The sequence below is a fragment of the Periplaneta americana genome, chromosome 12 (genome assembly GCF_040183065.1).
Source record: "Periplaneta americana isolate PAMFEO1 chromosome 12, P.americana_PAMFEO1_priV1, whole genome shotgun sequence".
Classification (NCBI taxonomy): Eukaryota; Metazoa; Arthropoda; class Insecta; order Blattodea; family Blattidae; genus Periplaneta; species Periplaneta americana.
Window position 1 is genome coordinate 157852307 of NC_091128.1, and position 24321 is coordinate 157876627.

Sequence of the window (24321 nt, forward strand, 5' to 3'; positions counted from 1 at the left end):
GTACTAAATGGCATACAAACATAAATGATTAAGTAATATATGAAGATAATAAAAAAAAAGAAAAGAGAAAAAAAAGAAGAAGAAGAGAGAGGAGAAAAAAATAACAACTTGGTCATTTAAGACTATTTAGAAACTTCCGCAAGAGTCTAGTTCTGTTCATTAAAAACATTTCTAAGTAGAGTGGACTTAAAAGATTTTAGACTCCGACTGCTCCTGATTTCCTGTGACAAGGAATTCCGGAACGAGCTGTGTGTATTGTGAAGGAAGCAGAGTAGAGAGATGTTTGATGGAATGGAATTGATAGAACAAGGTTATGCTGTGAACGTGTATCACGGTTGTGGTGGGATGCTAAAAGTGTGAAGCGAGGAACTAGGTAAATAGGTGTGGAATTATTTAAAATCTGATACAGCAAACAGAGTGAATGAACTGAACGTCTCTCCCGTAAACGAAGCCAAGATAATTGAAAGAAATACTCGGAGACATGATCATAGCGACGGCTGTTAAAAATGAAACGAACACAAGCATTATGAACACGCTGAAGCCTCAATGACAATTCAACACTAAGATCACTATACAAAACGTCGCAATAGTCAAAGTAAGGCATTACCAGGGTCTGTATCAAGATCTGTTTCAGTTTAGAAGGAAAGACATTTTTCAGTCTTTTCAGTGAATGCAAGATTGAGAAAGTTTTCTTACAGACATATTTTACCTGTGCATTCCAGCTGAGATTCGAGTCGAAATGGAAACCTAAGTTTTTAACCGTAGTACTGAATGGTATTATAGTATTATTTAAAGTCACTGGCAAAAGTGTATTAATGCTGATGGAAGATAGTAATCTTTGATGTCCTAGTACAATTACTTGCGTTTTCCCGGGATTAAGGTTTAGCCCGCATTTTCTAGCCCAGCTGCTGATTAACGTAAGATCATGATTTAATTTTGATAGGCTATCATTAAGTGAGTTTGGTCGTGAATGTATATATATCTGAATATCATCTGCATAGAGATGATGCTGACAATGTTTAAGGGCAGTAGAGATGTCGTTAATGTAAATAGCGAAAAATGGAGACCCTAGTACAGATCCTTGAGGGATTCCTGCCTTCACGTCTCGCCATGAAGGAAACCGATTATTGTGAGACACACATTGATGGCGATCGCGAAGGTAAGACTCCATCCACATGATTGCCGTGTCCGACAAATGCAGCATTTTCAGCTTTGCAATAAGAATATCAATGTCGATAGTTTCAAATGCTCTAGAAAAGTCCAGTAGTGATAGTACGGTCACTTCGCGTCTGTCCATAGCTTCACGAGCATCTTCAGTGATCTTAAGTAGGGCAGTAGAGGTGCTATGATTTGGTCTGAAGCCGGACTGGAGTGGGTCAAGGAGATTATACGAGTCCAGGTAGTCGGTGAGTTGCCTGTGGACTATACTTCTAGTACTTTAGATAATGTCGGAAGTATACTTATTGGTCTGTAGTCGCTAGGATTGGTAGGCTGAGTGACTTTATGGAGGGATCGAACAAGAGCATATTTCCATTGCACAGGGTACGAGGATGTGATTTTTTGTAATTGGGTTGTTTTACGACGCTGTATCAACATCTAGGTTATTTAGCGTCTGAATGAAGTGAAGGTGATAATGCCGGTGAAATGAGTCCGAGGTCCAGCACCGAAAGTTACCCACCATTTGCTCGTATTGGGTTGAGGGAAAACCCCGGAAAAAACCTCAACCAGGTAACTTGCCCCGACCGGGAATCGAACCCGAGCCAACTGGTTTCATGGCCAGAAGCGCTGACCGTTACTCCACAGATGTGGACAGGAGGATGTGATAAGAGGATGTGATAAGAGAAGCGTTGAAGATATGTGTAAGAGTTGGAAGAATAATGTCGATTATTTTACTAAGCATTGTTGTGGTAATACGACAGTCTAGTATATACAGTCGCGAAGCTCAATACGTAGTAAATATGCAAACATTAGGTAGTTGCTCACCACTAGGATCGCTAATATCGCCTCATTACAGGCAATGCAAAATAGTACCGTCACAGTCTATTGTTTCTAGCACTCTCAAAATTCAGGCTTCGTGACTGTATATAGTAGACTGTGGTAATACCGTCGATGCCTTGTGCTTTTGTTTTGATACATTTTAAAGATTTGATTATGCCTGTTGGAGATACGTCACACAGAAAAAAATTTCTCACGTATAGGCGGAGGTCGGGATGTGAGTTCGTCTATAACTTGTTTTGTGACTCTGTCAGGACAAATGGGTGGTGACGCAGTATAGTGGTCATTTAGTTCGACGAGTGAAATGTTAATAGTCAGTCTGAGGTTTTTGTTTACCTAGGCCCATTGCTCGTAAGTTTTTCCATAAGTTCTTTGCTGTGGTGTCAGGTTCGATAAGTCTGTGGCTATGCTGAATTTTGGCATTACGTATTATTTGCGTCGTTCTGTTTCTCAGGCTTTTGTAATACTGCCAGTTATTAGCGGTTTTATGACGCTTATAAGTACAGTAGAACCTTGATTATCCGTCACCCTATTAACCGATTGGTGGATTATCCGACTGCCTTTCTCGTGTTTATTTTTCTTTTTGCTGCAGAAAAATACGAAGTAGAGTATATTATGTTAGTATGCATTTTTGCTACAGAGGATTATTAGCCTTTACCGTTACACAGTATGTAGAAGGAATCCTACCGTTACCAGCAGCAGAAACACTTACTTTTGGGAGAGGGCGTTTTTCACAACTTGTAAAATAGCCAATGTCTCCTTTCAAATAAATCATTTCAAAAACTTCCAAACAATTAAAAACTAGTGCATAATTTAATCAGTCTGTGCAAAATATCAAAACAAAACGTGTTATCGGTTTGGGGGGGGAAAAAAAAAAAAAAAAAAAAAAAAAAAAAAAAAAAAAACATTACTTATCTTGCATAAGAATACGACAGCAACAGTAAAAATGTGCACCACGATTTAGTAAAACGAAACAAGAATAAAGTATACGTATTACTGTATTTCACCGTTTTATGTTTTCAATAGTTATTATAACCAGCATATTGTATAGTGTAGTGTATCAGGGCTATAGAAGGAAGGGCTGGCTCATAGCGAGTCGGAAAGTGATGCTGTCCTCCCAGCCGCTGTGACGTCATCACGGTACACAGCAAGTCCGCTCACAAATACAACGTAAAACTCCGTTGCAATAAGTGCCGGAATTATCGACCAAAAATAGGGCTAAAATCAACACCCCTCAATAACAAGTTATAAAATTGAACCCTAGGCATATGGCCTGTTTCATTCAATATTTTATAAACGCTAGTTGTCTTTAAAGACTTCAGTTTTAACAATTTCGTCGCTTTTCAAACTGATGTGCCTACTGAGCTATTGCTTCTTTCTTAAATATTTTGTGGTAGACTTTTATTTCCTTTCACGTGTCACATTTCCCTGCTGATTAATTTCATATTTAAATGACGAGAGTCATTCGAGCAGTTCGCTACAGCACAATTCACTATTTTTAAACTTAAAATACTATCATTAATAATCTAATTATTATTATTATTATTATTATTATTATTATTATTATTATTATTATTCAATACATAGAGAACTGTAATATACGCTAATTACACAACCAAATAGGCCTATATTACGAAACGGTGCACGTGGACTTGAATTACATTCAACACTCGTAACTCTGCAACCCTCACCGAGACCAACTGTACCGCAGTGACGTCAGAAAGTAGTGGGGTGGCTAGAGGGAGAGACTCAAGGCGGCAAGCTGAACAACAAAGCATTGAGCCAGCCCTTCTTTCTATAGCCCTGGTAGTGTATAGTATAAAGACATCAGTGATTGCAGTATAGTTGGAGTGTCAAATTTCGAAACTAGTATGCTCTTAATTCATGAAAATATTTTAAGGTACAGATTATCCGACCTTTTCGATTAGCCGTTCAGTCTACCCCCTTCATTACCACGGATAATAGAGGTTCTACTGTACGAAAAGCCGTATCCCTTCTCGCCATTAGTTCCCTTATTGTGTCGGTCATCCACGGGGCTGGAGGTCTGGATGCTCGTCTAATCTTTACGGGTGAGTTTTTGTCGTATAGTTGTAGTGTCATATCATTGAAAGCTTCCACTTTCTCGTCAACAGTATGTAAGTTCCAAATATAAGTCCAAGGCATTTCTAAAGCGTCAGCTGTAAGTTTAGTTTCGTCAATGTTATTCATGTCCCTGTAAGATATTATCTTGGATATCCGTCTAGGACACTGAAGCGAGTATTCTACGTAAATTAAGTAATGAGCTGAGATATACCGGGCACTAGTTGTCCGTGTCTTAGGACTCTCTGGGGTGAGTGGTCACAATTAGGTCAAGTAGCGTCTCAGTAGAAGCAGTGTGATGTGTTGGTAGGACGGGTAGTATTGTCATGTTACAGGAATTAAACATTGATTTAAGCTTAATTTCATCTGCTGAATTAGTAGAGAGAAAGTTAGTGTCAGTTGCGGCTCGTGTCTTTCTTGGATGGGTGTTCACAAAAAAAAAAAAAATATTGGTAATGAACACACTGATATATTCTCGTGTAGCTGAGTCACACGTCAGAGATAAACGAGTTCTAATACGCATGTACCAAATCTACGCATATAAACCAAAATTAAAACCATTAAACAAGAGTAGAGTAAAATTAATTCTTAGGACTCACATTCACTGCTGTTGTAGATGGTGTTGAAGATCTGGATTTATTTGTAGAGAAACTCCATGCGCCTAGTTTTGAGAGATGCAAACTTATCAATAACTTTGTTATTGAAGTCTCTAATGTTGTTAACACGTTTTTTTTCCACTGCCAACATAGCCAATGTACTTCATCGGTCTACTGTCATGCTGTTACGGAGGAATGTTTTAATCCTCTTTTAATTTAACACATTCACAATTTCACACACGTCCGTCTCCAAACTTCAAATGGTACTGCATGGATAAATATGAAGATTATATATTTATCCATGGTTACTGTTTCAACCTTCAATACGCAGCAATGCAGCTTGTATTTTCCTTACTTTGCTGAACAAAAGACAACAGAATCAGCCCCCGCGCATAACGAAAGAAAGGAAGAGTAAAGAGAGAAAACGAGGAAAGAGGGAGAAAGCTCCATCTCTCTTTCTCTGTCACTAGCATGTTAAGACCTGTGCGAGCCAGAGCTATTGTAACCATTGTAACAAACCAGAATATATTCTCGCCTCAGGCTATTCCACCCGGCTAGAGAAAAATTGTGCGAGCTTCTGTCAATTTGTCCAATGGATATTTAAAGACACACGACACACGAAAAATGTAATAATAATAATAATAATAATAATAATAATAATAATAATAATAATAATAATAATAATAATAATAATAATAATGTTTTATTTTCGCTGGCAGAGTTAAGGCCATAAGGCCTTCTCTTCCACTCAACCAGCCTTAATCAATACAATACATAAATTTAAATTACATATATTTACACTACACTTAAAAGGTTCTCCAGCAATATTCTTCACTACATATTTATTTAAATTTAGATAAATCTATAAAGTAAAGTAGTAACTTAATTTATGAGATAATTTAATTCAATGAATTATAATTAATAACTAAATAATAACGTCATTGCACATTGCAAAGTAATAGATGTACCTAATAATATTAATACAGTAATATGTATGATTATTGTTGGTTTTTAAGGTGTTCACGTGCTCCTGTGCTCATATAGAGGAACCGCCACTGGTTAGTGTTGAAATCACGAGCAACAATAGCATGTGCATTTTCAAGATCAACGAGATGGCTAATTTTCGGTGGTTGGTATGTAACGCAGATGAGACATTTTTTAAAGTTGGAGGAAATTTCGACAAAGAGAAATTCTGGACGGGCTGAATACTGGGAGGGAGAGTGTAGAATGATTTTAGATTGGAGATCACTTCTAATATAAGCTGCTACGCCACCTCCCCGCTTTCCTGTTCTGTCATTTCTAAGAAGCGTATATCCATCCAAATGGACAAGTGAAGAGGGAAGTGTTGGTTGAAGCCAGGAGTCGAACACAAGTATGCAATGAAGGTCAAGCGGTGACAAGATGGAAAGAAATTCGTGGTAGTGAGGCAGTAGCGGCCGGTGATCAAAATCCTCGGTGAGGCCAGATGCAACTAGTTTAAGTGCCTCCGATAGGAAATGTTTGTTTATGATATTAATTATTATTGTTATTATATTATTAAGAGCATTATTACTGTATTATTATTATTACTATTATTAGTCTATTCTTATTACTATCAAGAAAAATAATAATTTCACTCACCAAATAAGCTGTTATGCTGTGAGTTTCAGTGATTGTTTCAGTGTGATGAAGCATCCCATATTATGTGTTGAAATTCCCCTTTCTTTCTTTTCTTTTTATTTTTTTCCTTTGACAGCAACAAACAAGGCCAAGAGAAGTTTATTTTTCATCACATTACCACATAACCATTTATGTTGCCCATACCAGGATGCAATAGAAACTCGCGTTTTAAGATTATGTGTCAGAAAAATTATCAGCGATGTCGTAGGTATCTCGGTAGTCTCTCTCTTTATTTAAAACTTCCTTTCTTTCAGTATTATTTCTTCTCGAAAAAGGACACTCTAACAATGAATTAACTTCTCCAGCATTATTTCTCTCATTTGTTTCTGTTTATATTTTCCCAAAATACATAACAACATTGGCCCAGATTCACTACTGTACTACGAAGTACAATAGTAGAACACCCTCGCTTATGTCATAAACTGAGACATAAGGGGAGAGAATCGAGTGGGTCTCTGCCTGCCAAAGAGCTGGAATTTTGTTATTTATGGCCTAGTTAGGAAGACAAGTCACCACTGCTATTCCCACCCCACTCTACCCTTGAGGCCGGCCCATAGATGGGAGTAGTGAAACCTGACCAGGCCAGCCGAATTGTGCCTCAGCTACAACGTTTTAAGCGTAAACTCAAAGCCCGCGAAAGGACATGAAATGCATTAAGCCAGACCCGGCACGAACGATTCTGGCCTCAGGAACAAATTTTACTGCAAAACAGGTCTATATACATCACAAGCCAGACCCGGCACGAGCGATCCCGGCCTCAGGAACAAATTTTACTGCAAAACAGTTCTATATACATCAAAGTTTTCAAATGCTTCTACAGCGATATATGCTTCATTCAAATAACTAATACATTATATAAAAATACAAAATTTGATTTCAGTTAAGCCAAGTGACTGAGGCCCGGCCTCACTTGCCTCAGTCAATCAGCCGCCACTGCAGTGAGACAACAAGCTCTGTGCATTCACATGAGCGACTTTAAGCGTAATGGGAGAGGATGAGAATGACAGCTTTAACAGGTCGGAGGTAGACGGCGGCGGGGGAGAAGGATGGTTGTCGGTAGAAGGGTCTATGGCAGCTAGTGCTTGAGGATATATTGTGAAGGGGTTGTTGTCATGGCTATTGTCGAGGTCAGGAGCAGTCGGACAAGATTTGTCAAATTCCTAAGTCAATGTTGCCAACACAAAATATTAAACAGTAAAAATGCTATAAATTGTAACTTAAATTTATAATAGATATTGACTTAAAATATTAATTCTATCACTATATTAACTAAATAAAAACTAGGGATGATATATGCAAAATCTTTAAAAATATTGAGTGTATTAATAGTAATGATTATCTAAAGAATACAGAGAAAATAGAGATAAAGTAAAAATAAAAACAGAACTAGACCTTGAGTGTCATATCGCCCGATTTCTACACGTTCTGGAGATCCTCCATGCGCACTATTCTTCTTTCTGTACCTTGGTGGTTTAATTTACAATTCATTTTATATTTTCAGATATGCCTAGTAATATAATAAAATAAATATATATATATATATAAATTTCAATCGTAAGACACATCTGTTTGCAAATGTTTATTTGCTATATGAATATGGAATATATTAACGTTTTCGCCTTATTGGGCATCATCAGATATAATAAAATATGTAATCTGAACCTTGATCAAATTGAGCAAATAACAAATGAGCAATGTATTATACATGGTGTTGGATTTTCATGAGCTTTATGTATAAAACTATAAATAAAATTGGAGGATAATTAATTTCGATGTGATGTAAACTTTTAAAATTGAAATTGAAATTGTTGTGTATACATATAACTCATGTTACAGTATAAATACAAATTAATCAATTAGAATTAACAAATTTTCAGTAGTGTTAAAATAAATTATGAATAAAATAAATAAAATGAATATATTAGTTTAAAAAGAATTAATTAAAATTCATATTGTTCGAAGAATGAAATGTCTTAAGGTACTATATACAATATTGATGTTGTGTTGTGACTGATGGATCTTATGTTGTCGACTGGTTGTAATTATACATGGAGAATTTCAATCGTGTACTGAAAAACACAAGCGAACGTATATGTAAGTAATCTTATGACAATTCATTATATTCATCTCTAAAATAAATACACGATTGAAATTCTACATGTCTAATTACAACCAATCGACAACATAAGATCCATCAGTCACAACACAACATCAATATTGTATAGTGTACCTTAAGACATTTCATTCTTCGAACAATGTGAATTTTAATTAATTCTTTTTAAACTAATATATTCATTTTATTTATTTCATTCATAATTTATTTTAACATTACTGATAATTCGTATAATTCTAATTGATTAATTTGTATTTATACTGTAACATGAGTTATATGTATACACAACAATTTCAATTTCAATTTTAAAAGTTTGCATCACATTGCAATTAATTATCCTCTAATTTTATTTATAGTTTTATACATAAAGCTCATGAAGATTCAACACCATGTATAATACATTGCTCATTTGTTATTTGCTCAATTTGATCAAGGTTCAGATTACATATTTTATCATATCTGATGATGTCCAATAAGGCGAAAACGTTAATATATTCCATATTCATATAGCAAATAAACATTTACAAACAGATGTGTCTTATGATTGAAATTTATATATACTTATTTTATTAGCTTGGTGGTTTACTATGATCACGCCGTCGCTTGTCCATACACTATTAAGTCCAAATCTATGTTATGTCATATGGAAATTACAGGTTATGTTTACTATATTTAACTTATATTCCTATATTAGCAATTATACATTATAATTAAACATAATGTCATGTATGACACCCGTCACATTCTATTTGTCTGTATTTTAATAGTACCATTGAGTACTGAATTATTGTAATTTCATAGGAGTGGTATGGTAAATTTTCTGTCTACAATTAAAGAAGGTAGATGTGCTAAATTAAAATCACAATATAAATTTGTTTTTATTGAACCTCAAAATAGCTTCCATTCTAAACTTAAAATGTTGATGCGAACAGATTATGTTAACATGTAAAATTCTCTTCACATTAAAATAACACAGTTTTGTAATTATTTCTGCAACATATTATGCAACAAGACGTAAACGGAACTTATGGACACATTACACTAAATAAAGCTTAGCAATGATACGCAATAAAGTTATAATATAGGCCTAATATTTCACTGAGCTCCATACACTGAAATAGAAAACCCGAACAAACATTACGGCCTGGTCTAGAGCGAAAAGGCATTGACTGTGCCGTATTTCGCATTGTTGTGAAAAGTTGTGTAAACTGTGAAATGTTCGTTATCGGTTGTAATAACTGTAAATGGCTAAAATACAATAATTTGAATAGTAATATGGGACAAGAAGACGTTTGTGGTACTATAACTAGCCTATTGTAAGAAAAAGAGGTCAGAGTTATCCTTCTTCCGAAAGATCCAGGAAGGTTATTTTATTTTATTGGGTTATTTTACGACGCTGTATCAACATCTAGGTTATTTAGCGTCTGAATGATTTGAAGGTGATAATGCCGGTGAAATGAGTCCGGGGTCCAGCACCGGTTACCCAGCATTTGCTCGTATTAGGTTGAGGGAAAACCCCGGAAAAAACCTCAACCAGGTAACTTGCCCCGACCGGGATTCGAACCCGGGCCACCTGGTTTCGCAGCCAGACGCGCTGACCGTTACTCCACAGGTGTGGACTCCAGGAAGGTGAGTTTATAAAATATAATATATACTTTATGAAAATAATATATAAACCTTATGTATTTCACATTTCAATAGTGGAAGGAAAGTGTTAATTTTTTCAAAAGAATACGATATCGAAAGTACAATACATTAATTTTATCGTCTGCTGGGGAAAGGGTCTGTGATGAGGCGATAGTAGCGATGCTGGTGGTTAGCAACTATCTATGGATGCGTATTTCAACTGTCTATGTTTGCATATTTAGTAAATATTGAGCTTCGTGACTGTATATACTAGACTGTGGTATAACACTGTTTATGAAACCACAGCCTACTACAACGCAAATCGTATGCCTGCTATATCATTCGCATGCGGACCAACAATGAAGGAACGTGGTTACAAAATAGGCCTACAGAAACTTTATAATAATGCATTTTGCACATCAGACAAAATTATTGTTACACGAATTTTGATCCAATTTCAGACATTTAATAGCTAAATAATAGTACTTTTATTTAACAACTAGCCTTACCCGTGCTCTCCGCTGCACCCGTTAGAAATAAGTATAAAGTAATTACATAATTAAAATAGGACATTTGATCCAGGGAACATTCATGTTTGATAGAAGGATAATTCGTTTAATATGTTACTTAATTTAAATTGCATTCGTACAATTAAAATGCGATCATTTTGATCCAGAGACACTCATTTGGTGCAATGACAATTCCTTTAACATGTTTCTTAATTTTTATTACATGCAACCATAGTTTAATGAAGATTGACATCATTTAGATTTAATGTGTATATTTTATTTTACTTGTTATAGGTTTCCATTGAATTATGGTAATAACTTAATTTTAATCCTTGTTTTCTACGTATTCAGTAAATGGCGCTTGGCCCGCTATGGTTCTGAACCCTTCAAATAACTTAAATTATATTATATAATATTACATATTATATTATATTATATTATATTATATTATATTATATTATATTATATTATATTATATTATATCAGAAGTTACTGTAATAACATTATAGCATTATGTCCATTTAGAGAAACTACACTTTCCAATGGTGAAATAATAATTAATTATACAAATCGGTTAATTTAGCTTCTGATATTACTTCATACAAACATAGAAACATTCTCTGTAGGATATCTTTCATAGCTTTCGATTGTTGTTGTCCAAGGCCCCTTATAGAGGAAGTCATTTGTTTTTTAATTCATTACACGACTTTAGATGGCAGTTATTTTAATTTTAAAACTCATTTATCTCAGTCCTATCAACATTTTTCAAGGAATAAAACTTATCGCAAATTATTTTTAAAGAAACTTTTGTTATGTAACATTTTTCACAAAAATCAATAATAAGTGAGGTATTTTGATTTATTTAATTGAGGCCCCCTTATAACCCCCCTTTTAAATAATGTATTTTGAATGCCATATAGCCTAAACTCTAAGTTACAACGAACTTAATTTATATTCCAATTTTCATCGAAATCCGTTCAGCCATTATCGCGTGAAAAGGTAACAAACATACAGACAGACAAACATACAAAGAAAAATTTCAAAAAAGCGATTTTCGGTTTCAGGGTGGTTAATTCTATATGTTAGGACCAATTATTTTTGGAAAATCGAAAATTACCAGAAAAATTTCGGGTACAGATTTATTATTAGTATAGATTCCCTGGATTTTGTTAAACGAATAAATGTGTCATATTTTAGATATAGTGTCTCATTTAACGACGCTCTTAGCTGCAGAGGAAATTCAGCGTTCAAATTCAACATGGGCGACAAACGATCAGCAGATTTTACTTGAAGCCCTCTTACTGTGGACAGGGTTCTTTTATGTGCCGAAATTCTACGACATGTGCTTCCATCTTTACTTCCCTCCCCTGCGGAAACGATGCTAAAGAATTTATCACTCTTTAAAATCCACTGTACGCTTCGTATCAGTGTTTACACGGGACTGAAAGAGTTGTAATAATAATAATAATAATAATAATTATTATTATTATTATTATTATTATTATTATTACTACTACACAGTGTGTTTTTCTGAATGTAGGGCATATAGATTTAACATTGGCACAAGAAACCTTTGTGTGAAAGCAATGAAAAAATAACTTAATCAGTGGGCTATATTTAAAGTTACACAACGCAGAGCTGCACGCATTGTATTCTTCACCTGACATAATTAGGAACATTAAATCCAGACGTTTGAGATGGGCAGGGCATGTAGCACATATGGGCGAATCCAGAAATGCATATAGAGTGTTAGTTGGGAGGCCGGAGGGAAAATACCTTTGGGGTGGCCGAGACGTAGGTGGGAAGATAATATTAAAATGGATTTGAGGGAGGTGGGATATGATGGTAGAGACTGGATTAATCTTGCTCAGGATAGGGCTTATGTGAGGGCGGCAATGAACCTCCGGGTTCCTTAAAAGCCAGTAAGTAAGTAAGTAAGTAAGTAAGTAAGTAAGTAAGTAAGTAAGTAAGTAAGTAAGTAAGTAAGTAAGTAAGTAAGTAAGTAAGTAAGTAAGTAAGTAAGTAAGTAAGATTGATTTTATAATTTCTGAGCTTGTCTGCTTCCAAATTATTTTATTTTCTGTTATTCATATCATTATTCATATTGTAGTCCGCCGAGTTAGCTCTGTGTAGCATATCTGCCTCCAGACTAGCCTGCCTGGGTTCGATTTCCGGCGGGGTCAGAAATTTTCATGTAAAATTTCTACCTCGGGACTAGGAGAGATGGCGGTGCACAATTTCTGATCACTAGATTGTGCACCAATATGCCTGGGTTAAATCCCAAATCTCTCCACAGTGCATATGAAGAGAAGGCATATGTCACTGTTGATAGTGATTCGTCCGTCGGACGGGGATGTTAAGCCTGGCGGGGGCCGCCATTGGACAGGAGTAGGTATACGTGCCGGCACCGGGTTTCCCCTTCTCCCTTCATCTTCATCATCACTCATTCCAGACAATACACTTAACGACATAACGCATTATAAATACAATGACTTTATTACAATCTTTTTTTTTTTAATTACAGTGCCGCCACTGATAGACCTTCCCACATGCAAAGAATGTCAACAACTGTACGTAGAAGTCAATCATCCCCAATAGAAGTGGAGTCAAGCTGACGTATTTCCTCTACTTACGAGTTCTGCAGGCTTGAAGTAGAGTAATAAACACGTGAAAAAATCAGTCTCAGTATTTTTTGATCAGCCCTCGTACTATACAATAATCTGAGATCTGCTTACCATACTTCAATGTAATGTCTCTTGGGTCACTCTGTGAGGCGGAAGGCTAGATGTCGGTTTTGCACGATGGGAACATAGTTCGGGTACCGGCAAGTGAAAAACAAATTTATAGTGAACAAGGAAGGAGTTCGGAAGGTTTTCTCTGGGTACTCCACTGTCAACATTCTACCATTGCTCCGTGACTCACAGTCAGTCTTATCAGCGACGCTGTATCAGCAAGAGTTCAGGTAGAATTCCTCCTTTATCATTTTCGTCTCTCATTTTTTATACTTCATGACGTCACAGTGTGGGAGTTAGGATTCGGGTTGCTTAGCGACGCGGTGTGCTGTATATCAGTTTGCTGTATTACGAATATAATAATAAATTATGCAACGAGCCTATAATGATAGTAATTAAGACGCGAGTATGTTTGTTTATGAAACGAGCGCAAGCGAGTTTCATAATTTTCATACGAGCGCCTTCATTACCATTATAGGCAATTTTCATACGACTTTTCATGCTCGACCATATTTCTAACTTGAAATTATTCAGAAGTATTCATTTTATTTGTATCTGACTGAAGATCGGAAGTGACCTTGTGCATAGCTCGTATATTGTGAGATGTGCGCAGACGCGAAAGTATTGATTTTTTCCGAGGAACAATAATGTCATTGACCTTGATGTAATGTAAAGAATAACATGAACTAATTTTGATATAACCTGGAAATTGATTTAGAATTGAAAAACGAGATGACAAATTGAATTTATTTGAATATTATTTACAATTAACGCTAATTATTATAGTAACAGAGCATAACCTTCTGCGACAGTATTGGATTTCCAGCCTCCGTGACGTTTCCCTCGTTGTCTTTCGATTGCATATCCGAGAATAATCGAAATCCTGAACTTTAATGAATAGGTGTACTTTAATGACATGCATTAAAGGACTGCTACCAGGTGTATAATTACTACATTTCGGCATGGTCGAACAAAAAACAGTTTACAGTACAACAAGATGTGAATAATGCTTCTACTTGAAGCTGGCGGCTGCATCGAAATTATTTGGCTGCTAACTGGAACTGAATCAAGATCACCAGGTACGTGGTCACCGCGCCCGCGATCTGCAACAAGAGGAAACTGACACTGCTGTGATCTGCCTACTTGTCGATCACAAACAAAACCTGTCATGCACACAAACACCAGTGGCGTAGCATGAAATTTTGAGCAGGGGAAGCTAACTCAAGTTGCAAATCAAGATTTCAGGTATAACTCCCTGTAAAGTTCATTTGAATAATTTCGAGGGAAAAATTGTTCCGGGGCCGGGCATCGAACCGGGACCTTTGGTTTAACGTACCAACGCTCTACCAACTGAGCTACCCGGGAACTCTACCCGACACCGATCCAATTTTCCCTCTATATCCACAGACCTCAAAGTGGGCTGACAACCGTCAAGCAACCAACTTCGAGTGCACACTAACTCCGTGTGACTTAAATTGTGGTTTTCTGTTAACGAACAGTAACGTGTATTATGCAAATCAAGATTTCAGGTATAACTCCCTGTAAAGTTCATTTGAATAATTTCGAGGGAAAAATTGTTCCGGGGCCGGGCATCGAACCGGGACCTTTGGTTTAACGTACCAACGCTCTACCAACTGAGCTACCCGGGAACTCTACCCGACACCGATCCAATTTTCTCTCTATATCCACAGACCTCAAAGTGGGCTGACAACCGTCAAGCAACCAACTTCGAGTGCACACTAACTCCGTGTGACTTAAATTGTGGTTTTCTGTTAACGAACAGTAACGTGTATTATGCAAATCAAGATTTCAGGTATAACTCCCTGTAAAGTTCATTTGAATAATTTCGAGGGAAAAATTGTTCCGGGGCCGGGCATGGAACCGGGACCTTTGGTTTAACGTACCAACGCTCTACCAACTGAGCTACCCGGGAACTCTACCCGACACCGATCCAATTTTCTCTCTATATCCACAGACCTCAAAGTGGGCTGACAACCGTCAAGCAACCAACTTCGAGTGCACACTAACTCCGTGTGACTTAAATTGTGGTTTTCTGTTAACGAACAGTAACGTGTATTATGCAAATCAAGATTTCAGGTATAACTCCCTGTAAAGTTCATTTGAATAATTTCGAGGGAAAAATTGTTCCGGGGCCGGGCATGGAACCGGGACCTTTGGTTTAACGTACCAACGCTCTACCAACTGAGCTACCCGGGAACTCTACCCGACACCGATCCAATTTTCTCTCTATATCCACAGACCTCAAAGTGGGCTGACAACCGTCAAGCAACCAACTTCGAGTGCACACTAACTCCGTGTGACTTAAATTGTGGTTTTCTGTTAACGAACAGTAACGTGTATTATGCAAATCAAGATTTCAGGTATAACTCCCTGTAAAGTTCATTTGAATAATTTCGAGGGAAAAATTGTTCCGGGGCCGGGCATCGAACCGGGACCTTTGGTTTAACGTACCAACGCTCTACCAACTGAGCTACCCGGGAACTCTACCCGACACCGATCCAATTTTCCCTCTATATCCACAGACCTCAAAGTGGGCTGACAACCGTCAAGCAACCAACTTCGAGTGCACACTAACTCCGCGTGACTTAAATTGTGGTTTTCTGTTAACGAACAGTAACGTGTATTATGCAAATCAAGATTTCAGGTATAACTCCCTGTAAAGTTCATTTGAATAATTTCGAGGGAAAATTGTTCCGGGGCCGGGCATCGAACCCGGGACCTTTGGTTTAACGTACCAACGCTCTACCAACTGAGCTACCCGGGAACTCTACCCGACACCGATCCAATTTTTCCCTATATATCCAGAGACCTCAAAGTGGGCTGTAAATTGAATGGTAATATGTATAGCTCAACTGATGAATTGTTTATGATTATAAATTGAATTAATCTACTTCATATTAATTGCACAAATTTGTATAGCTTAATGAAAGTATGCTACTTTGTATTGTATATATTTGTATACTTTTGGCTGATGAATTGTATATGCTTTAAATTGAATAGTAATCTATATAGCTCTATTGATAAATTGTTTGTGTTTGTAATTTGAAGTAGTTTGCATGATATGTATTATCAATTTCTGTATATCACAACTGGTTGAATTGTTTATGTCTTAAATTTAATTAACTTGTTTTGTATTATACATATAGCTGAACTTATGAATGATCGTTTGCGTTTGTAAATTTAATAATCTGATTGGCTATGTATTGTATACTTTTAGTAGAGCCATCGATGTAGCTCAGTCGGCAGACTCGCTGGGCTGCTGATCCGGAGCTGCGTTCGGGCTTGGGTTGGATCCCCCTTTGGACTTTGGTTTCTTCGGAGGTTTTCCCCAACCGTGGGACTGAAGCCGGATGGTCTACGGCGAGTCTATGGCGAGTCCTTGGCATCAACCCCTTTGATTTGATTACCCCCTTTGATTTGATTACCTGATTGGGTTTTTCCGAGGTTTCCCCCACCGAAAAGGCAAATGCCGGGTAATATTTTGGCGAATCCTCGGACCTCATCTCATCTCACTACATCTCGCCAAAATGTAAAAAAATTGTACAAAATTGTAAAAATTGTAGAAAATTACTAAATTGTAAAACTATACAAATTTGTAAAAATTGTAATTGTAATATTGTAAAATGTTGACATGTTCCACATCTTAAAGCTTCATTGCTCATGTAAGATCTATGGAATAAAATAAATGAATGAATGAATGAATGAATGAATGAATGACAACCGTCAAGCAACCAACTTCGAGTGCACACTAACTCCGTGTGACTTAAATTGTGGTTTTCTGTTAACGAACAGTAACGTGTATTATGCAAATCAAGATTTCAGGTACAACTCTCTGTAAATTGAATAATTTCGAGGTAAAAATTGTTCCGGGGCCGGGCATCGAACCCGGGATCGGTGTCGGGTAGAGTTCCCGGGTAGCTCAGTTGGTAGAGCGTTGGTACGTTAAACCAAAGGTCCCGGGTTCGATGCCCGGCCCCGGAACAATTTTTCCCTCGAAATTATTCTAACTCAAGTTGTCTTTCACGCAATATGAGAAAACGTATTACAAAAATACAGTCTTAAAATAAATAGTAGTCAATGTCAAGTCAGCAGTCGAAGATTGGTTGGAACATCGTAAGTAACACCAATAAGGCATGACCTCAAATGATACGTAGTAAAATATGATTTCACGGTTTACACATATCTCTAATAGAAACGTATACGTATGACATTAGCTTACTCCCTGTCATACTTAGAGAAATCACAATATTAGTATCATTACGTAAGTATGCGTCTGTCTTTTGGTTGTGTCCTTCATTCACAGCAAGGGAGTCGGTCATTTGTTTTTTAAATTACACTTTTGTTCGTAAGTCAGTCTTGATAATACAATTGTCCTAAAAAATTCAAGTAAATTAGTGTCAGGAACTGTTATTTCGCTCATTATTTATTATATCAGCCACAATGCACACTAACACTTCAACTGAACACAACTGACAAAAAGGGATAACTCGGAAACTACTTATTTTCAATGTTAAAGCTAGCTTCTTGCGAGCCTTGCGACTAGGGTAGTTTAGTTAGAAAGGGATGGAAAATCTGCGGGGTGGATTACACAGAAGAAACCAGTCTCCTTGGAAGCTGGTGTGTGCAGGCTTCTTGTTTACTGCTGCATCACAAATCATCCTGAGCTGCCGCATCACAATATTTAACGCGTAAATATAAATTCTATTAAAATTAATAAATAATTTTGTCCACAGACTGCAGGTTTATTATGAAATTATTATTAACTGGGGAAGCTAAGCTTTTTAGCTTACATTGACGCTACGCCACTGACAAACACCCAGATCGTCATAGGCAGAGGTGACGTTGAAGGTAACAATGACGTATTAATGATGGTTGTAACTGATAACACTGCAGTTTTCTTTGACTTTATTCCTCACCGAGTGAAGAAGACTGAAGTCCAAGGGAAAACATCCGCAGGCTGTGAACTGGACCTTCCGATGTATCAGCTGCAGGGAGAACACGTTTAACTGGAACACAGAACACAAGTCACGTGGGTAATGTTGGGAAGACAGTCATGTAGCTACAAGATTAGATGAATGTGTAAATTATAGTCATGCCTCTTTCCTGGGGTCTCAAACATGGCGACTATCGGGAGACAATTTAAATGTGTCCAATTTATTAATCAGCCATTTAAACACGCGGTATCATCTGTCCGTTGGCGAGAAAAATCGGAGGATTTGCCATGTCATTGTGAAAACCTTGCAATAAACTATTCCGAGATTGGAAGCCATGCTCTAGTCACAAGTCCAGCTCGTTGCCCCTGAGCTACTGTGGTAGTGCGCCCCATCTTCTATGCACACGAATAGTACGTCACAGACATCTGAAATTTCAAAGTCTGTTGTACAGAGATGGGAACATGTACTTCAGTCAACAAATACACTTACGTACTGTACAATACTCGTGCAAACAATATACATAAAATATACAAACAGTAGGGTCTACATACATAACAAAATATACAACATAGATATACCACAAACCGTGAAAAAAATATAGAAAGCATAAAACATTTAAGATAATACAGTCTAAATATAAAACATAACATTTAAAATAAACGAGTAAATAAATAAACATTTCACATATAAACAAAACATAAAAATTAAAAATATAAAAAACTTAAAAAACATAAAACATTTCACAAAAATATAAACAAAACATAACATAACATAACATAGGCTGAAATAACATAGCATAACATAACATAACATAAAATAACATAACATAACATAACATAACATAACATAACATAACATAACATAACATAACATAAAATAACATAACATAGGCTAACATAACATAACATAACATAACATAACATAACATAACATAACATAGGCTAACGTAACATAACATAACGTAACATAACATAGGCTAAGATAACATAACATAACATAACATAGGCTAAGATAACATAACATAACATAACTTAACATAACATAGGCTAAGATAACATAACATAACATAACATAGGCTAAGATAACATAACATAACATAACATAACATAACATAACATAACATAACATAACATAGGCTAAGAAAACATAACATAACATAACATAGGCTAAGATAACATAACATAACATAACATAACATAACATAACATAAAATAACATAACATAACATAGGCTAACATAACATAACATAACATAACATAACATAACATAACATAACATAGGCTAACGTAACATAACATAACGTAACATAACATAGGCTAAGATAACATAACATAACATAACATAACATAACATAACATAACATAACATAGGCTAAGATAACATAACATAACATAACATAGGCTAAGATTACATAACATAACATAGGCTAAGATTACATAACATAACATAGGCTAAGATAACATAACATAACATAACATAACATAACATAACATAGGCTAAGATAACATAACATAACATAACATAACATAACATAGGCTAAGATTACATAACATAACATAGGCTAAGATAACATAACATAACATAGGCTAAGATTACATAACATAACATAGGCTAAGATTACATAACATAACATAACATAGGCTAAGATTACATAACATAACATAGGCTAAGATTACATAACATAACATAGGCTAAGATAACATAACATAACATAACATAGGCTAAGATTACATAACATAACATAGGCTAAGATTACATAACATAACATAGGCTAAGATTACATAACATAACATAGGCTAAGAAAACATAACATAACATAACATAGGCTAAGATAACATAACATAACATAACATAACATAAAATAACATAACATAGGCTAACATAACATAACATAACATAACATAACATAACATAACATAACATAACATAACATAGGCTAACGTAACATAACATAACGTAACATAACATAGGCTAAGATAACATAACATAACATAACATAACATAACATAACATAACATAACATAGGCTAAGATAACATAACATAACATAACATAGGCTAAGATTACATAACATAACATAGGCTAAGATAACATAACATAACATAACATAACATAGGCTAAGATAACATAACATAACATAGGCTAAGATTACATAACATAACATAGGCTAAGATTACATAACATAACATAGGCTAAGATAACATAACATAACATAACATAGGCTAAGATTACATAACATAACATAGGCTAAGATTACATAACATAACATAGGCTAAGATAACATAACATAACATAGGCTAAGGTAACATGACATAACATAACATAACATAACATAACATAACATAACATAACATAACATAACATAGGCTAAGATAACATAACATAACATAACATAGGCTAAGATTACATAACATAACATAGGCTAAGATTACATAACATAACATAGGCTAAGATAACATAACATAACATAGGCTAAGGTAACATAACATAACATAACATAACATAGGCTAAGATAACATAACATAACATAGGCTAAGATAACATAACATGACATAACATAACATGACATAACATAGGCTAAGATAACATAACATAACACAACATAACATAGGATAAGGTAACATAACATAACATAACATAACATAACATAACATAACATAGGCTAAGATAACATAACATAACATAGGCTAAGGTAACATAACATAACATAACATAACATAACATAACATAACATAACATAACATAACATAACATTACATTACATACCGTACTTAAATGATCAGGAAGAGAAAAAGGAATTGGCTGGGTCACTGACTGAGAAGAAACTGCCTACTGAAGGATGCACTGGAAGGAAAGGCGGAAAATAGGAAAGATTGGAGAATGCTGGGTTTGTAGTGAAAGACCTGCCATGAATGAACATAACAAAGTTACATACGCACCTCCTGCATGGCTACTGGATCCTGGGTTTCAGTCAGTATCTTGTGCACCAGCTCGGCGGATCGGTTAGCCTGCAATTTGAAGTGATCGTTAGCGCTGAGGATCATCGTGCTGTTACGAAGGTGTCCAGTCCCCACCTTCCTGAATCAGCTGAGCGTCTTCATTCGCAAAGCCAGGAATTTGCACTACATTCTCACTTAACTACAGGTTGGAAACACTCCACACTACGGGTTTCAAAGTAAGGGAAGAAAAAACTTTCACATAAACCATTAATCATGAATGACATACTTTCCGTAACGCCTGTTAGTCTCAACCTTTCTTATACCGAATACATTGTGCGTACTTGCCATGCGTGGTTCAAGCGGCATTGGGACTCCGCCATCATATCACCCAGTATCACGGAATAGGATAGACGTGAGAAATCATTAATTAACTACCTGTACCCGTGCGCTCCGCTGCACTTGTTAGAAATAAATATAAAGTAATTACATAATTAAAATAGGGCATCTGGTCCAGGGAATATTCGTGTTTGATAGAAGGATAAATCGTTTAATATGTCACTCAATTTAAATTGTATGTAAATAATTAAAATGCGATCATTTTGGTCCAGAGACCACTCATTTGGTGCAATGACAATTCCTTTAACATGTTTCTTAATTGTTATTACATGCAAATAATTATTAAAATATGATCATTTGGTTCAGAGAACATCCGTTTTTGGTGCAATTTGGTCCCATAAAAATTTTGCTTGGAATGAAACGTATCGAAAATCATTTTTAAAGAAACTTTTGTTATGCAACATTTTTCACAAAAATTAATAATAAGGGAGATATTTAGATTTATTTAATTCAAGCCCCCTTATAACCCCCCTTTTAAATAAAGTATTTTGAATGCCATATAGCCTAAAATCTAAGTTACAACGAACTTAATTTATATTTCAATTTTCATATAAATCGGTTCAGCCATTATCGCGTGAAAAGGTAACAAACATCCAGATAGACAGACAGACATACAAACAAAATTTCCAAAAAAAGCGATTTTCGGTTTCAGGATGGTTAATTATACAGGGACATCACTTTATTTTTACCAACATTTTTAACATTAACCTGGCTATACTCGGAAACACTGTTGCCCCCTTCCATTACAGGAGTTTGATGTTACTAGTGCAATATGTAAACAAATCATTTTAGTAGGTATAGGAGGAGAGAAAAGTAGTGTATCCATTTATGTTGTAGGGAAATACGATATTACGATTTTCAGTTTGATGATCACTTTTACAGAATTTATCAAAATACAGTAGAGTAGTAACATTTTTTTTTCCAAAAACTCAACTTTTCAGGCGGCTATGTTCGTTATGTAATGTCTACTTTATTTAGCATATTAATTATTGATGTTAACATACAATATAGAGAGTGCATTTAAATTGAGGGGGTCATAAGTAAAGGGCTGTAAGTGCACTTAAGTTACTTTTGAGAAAATGGGGTTTAAATATTTAAGCTTTCGTAAAATCGATGAAATTTTTTTTTAAATTTTAATGTGTGATGCGATTAAAATATCCCTTTGCCACTAAAAGTTTAGATACTTTTGCTTACACTGGATGCACTTAACTCATGTTATTACAAATGTCACTAGCATTCCTTTGCTTCTAGCCACCTCAATTCAAAATAAGCTAATCTGAATTTTTAAACAAGTTGCTGAAAATGGTTGCCGTTCATTACAATGCAGGCTTCAATTCTTTACGCATATTATGAAAAACATTTTGAAGCATATTCTCTGAAATTTAATTTATCGTTTCTTGAATATATTTTTCTAGTACGATATTATTAATATAGGTTCTTTCTTCTATAGAAAACGCAACCATATTTATGAAACACACTATACACTGCAGTGTTTACTTCACTGCTTGAAGACTTCGAATGCAACAGCGGCCGTAAGTTTGTGTGTCTGACGGGAGCAAGGACATTAGTGAAGGGGTGGGAGTGAAGTACATTCAGATATACAGGTACAATAAAAATTCAAGTAAAAATAAAATGATGTTCCTGTACATGTTAACACCAATTATTTTTGGAAAATCGAAAATTACCAGAAAAATTTTGGCTACAGATTTATTATTAGTAATAGATACGAAACGAAGCCGCGATTAACAAACACAACTAGTAAAACGACGACTGCTTGTACGGGCTGGACTCGACACAGTTCCCTCTGCAGTATGCACTAATGGTCACTCATCAGTCTGATCTCACTTCCCCTGTCCATGACGTATTTTTCACTTACTGTCTGTACATGCCAACTTACGCATGTCAAATTACGCCATAGATTATTTCTGCAGGTCGGCAATGACATTTGAAAAATGAACAACCGACATTCATTCACAGTTTCTTTGCAAGAGCAAATCATTCACTGCAAAAGCAGCAATCCCCATTCTTTCCTTCCTTTCCGCATTCCTCTTCGTCTCCATATATGATTCATGTTCTTACACAAGTTCCACATGTTTTATAGTAAATTCGTTCAATTAATACCCTAGCGGCAGGCATTATAACTTATATATATTTTTTGCAGGTATCAATTATTCTTGTAATTACAAGCAGTGTTGCCACATTTTAATTGTAAAGGTTATTCCTACTTACAATTATTGTTATACTGATATCAATATATTGATTTCTACCACCACCATCCACAGTGAATAAATTTTAAGTCGTAAGATGACGTTTAATTAAAATTGAAATACTATCCTTTTATGTCATCACCAATGAACTCGAGATAAGACAATATTGTTGTATAGGCTGCTACACGTGAAGATGATATCGGCACGTCAATTACAAATGAAGACATTATTACAAAAACAACCTTTGTCAAAATTGCTATTTTTCAGGAGAACAATAAAAATAAATAGAACAACTCATGTCAGCTGTTTCCGTACAACTGGTATTCATCCTTGTGGCTATTACACCTGACATGGATGGTTTTTGGAGTCTATAAACATTTGAAATAGTAGCAAATGTGTCTTCAACTCAATTTCATTAAAAATGACTAGGGCTGTTTTTGTAATAATGTCTTCAAATGCTAACGCATCATTGGTAGACGTATGTTACCGCTTCTTGCGATTGGAGCGACAACTGAA

At 35.6% G+C, this 24321-nt stretch overlaps 1 protein-coding gene across 1 annotated transcript; it reads right to left on the reverse strand.

The window, feature by feature from the left end:
- Positions 1–14252: 14252 nt before the first annotated feature.
- LOC138710091 (putative gustatory receptor 28a) lies at positions 14253–21657 on the reverse strand. The gene is made up of 3 exons (XM_069840717.1): positions 21203–21657; positions 18247–18336; positions 14253–14412 (listed from the first exon to the last, which is right to left on the reverse strand). The coding sequence occupies exons 1-3, from the start codon at positions 21305–21307 to the stop codon at positions 14350–14352; spliced, it is 258 nt and encodes an 85-aa protein (XP_069696818.1). The 5' UTR covers positions 21308–21657; the 3' UTR covers positions 14253–14349.
- Positions 21658–24321: the final 2664 nt, after the last annotated feature.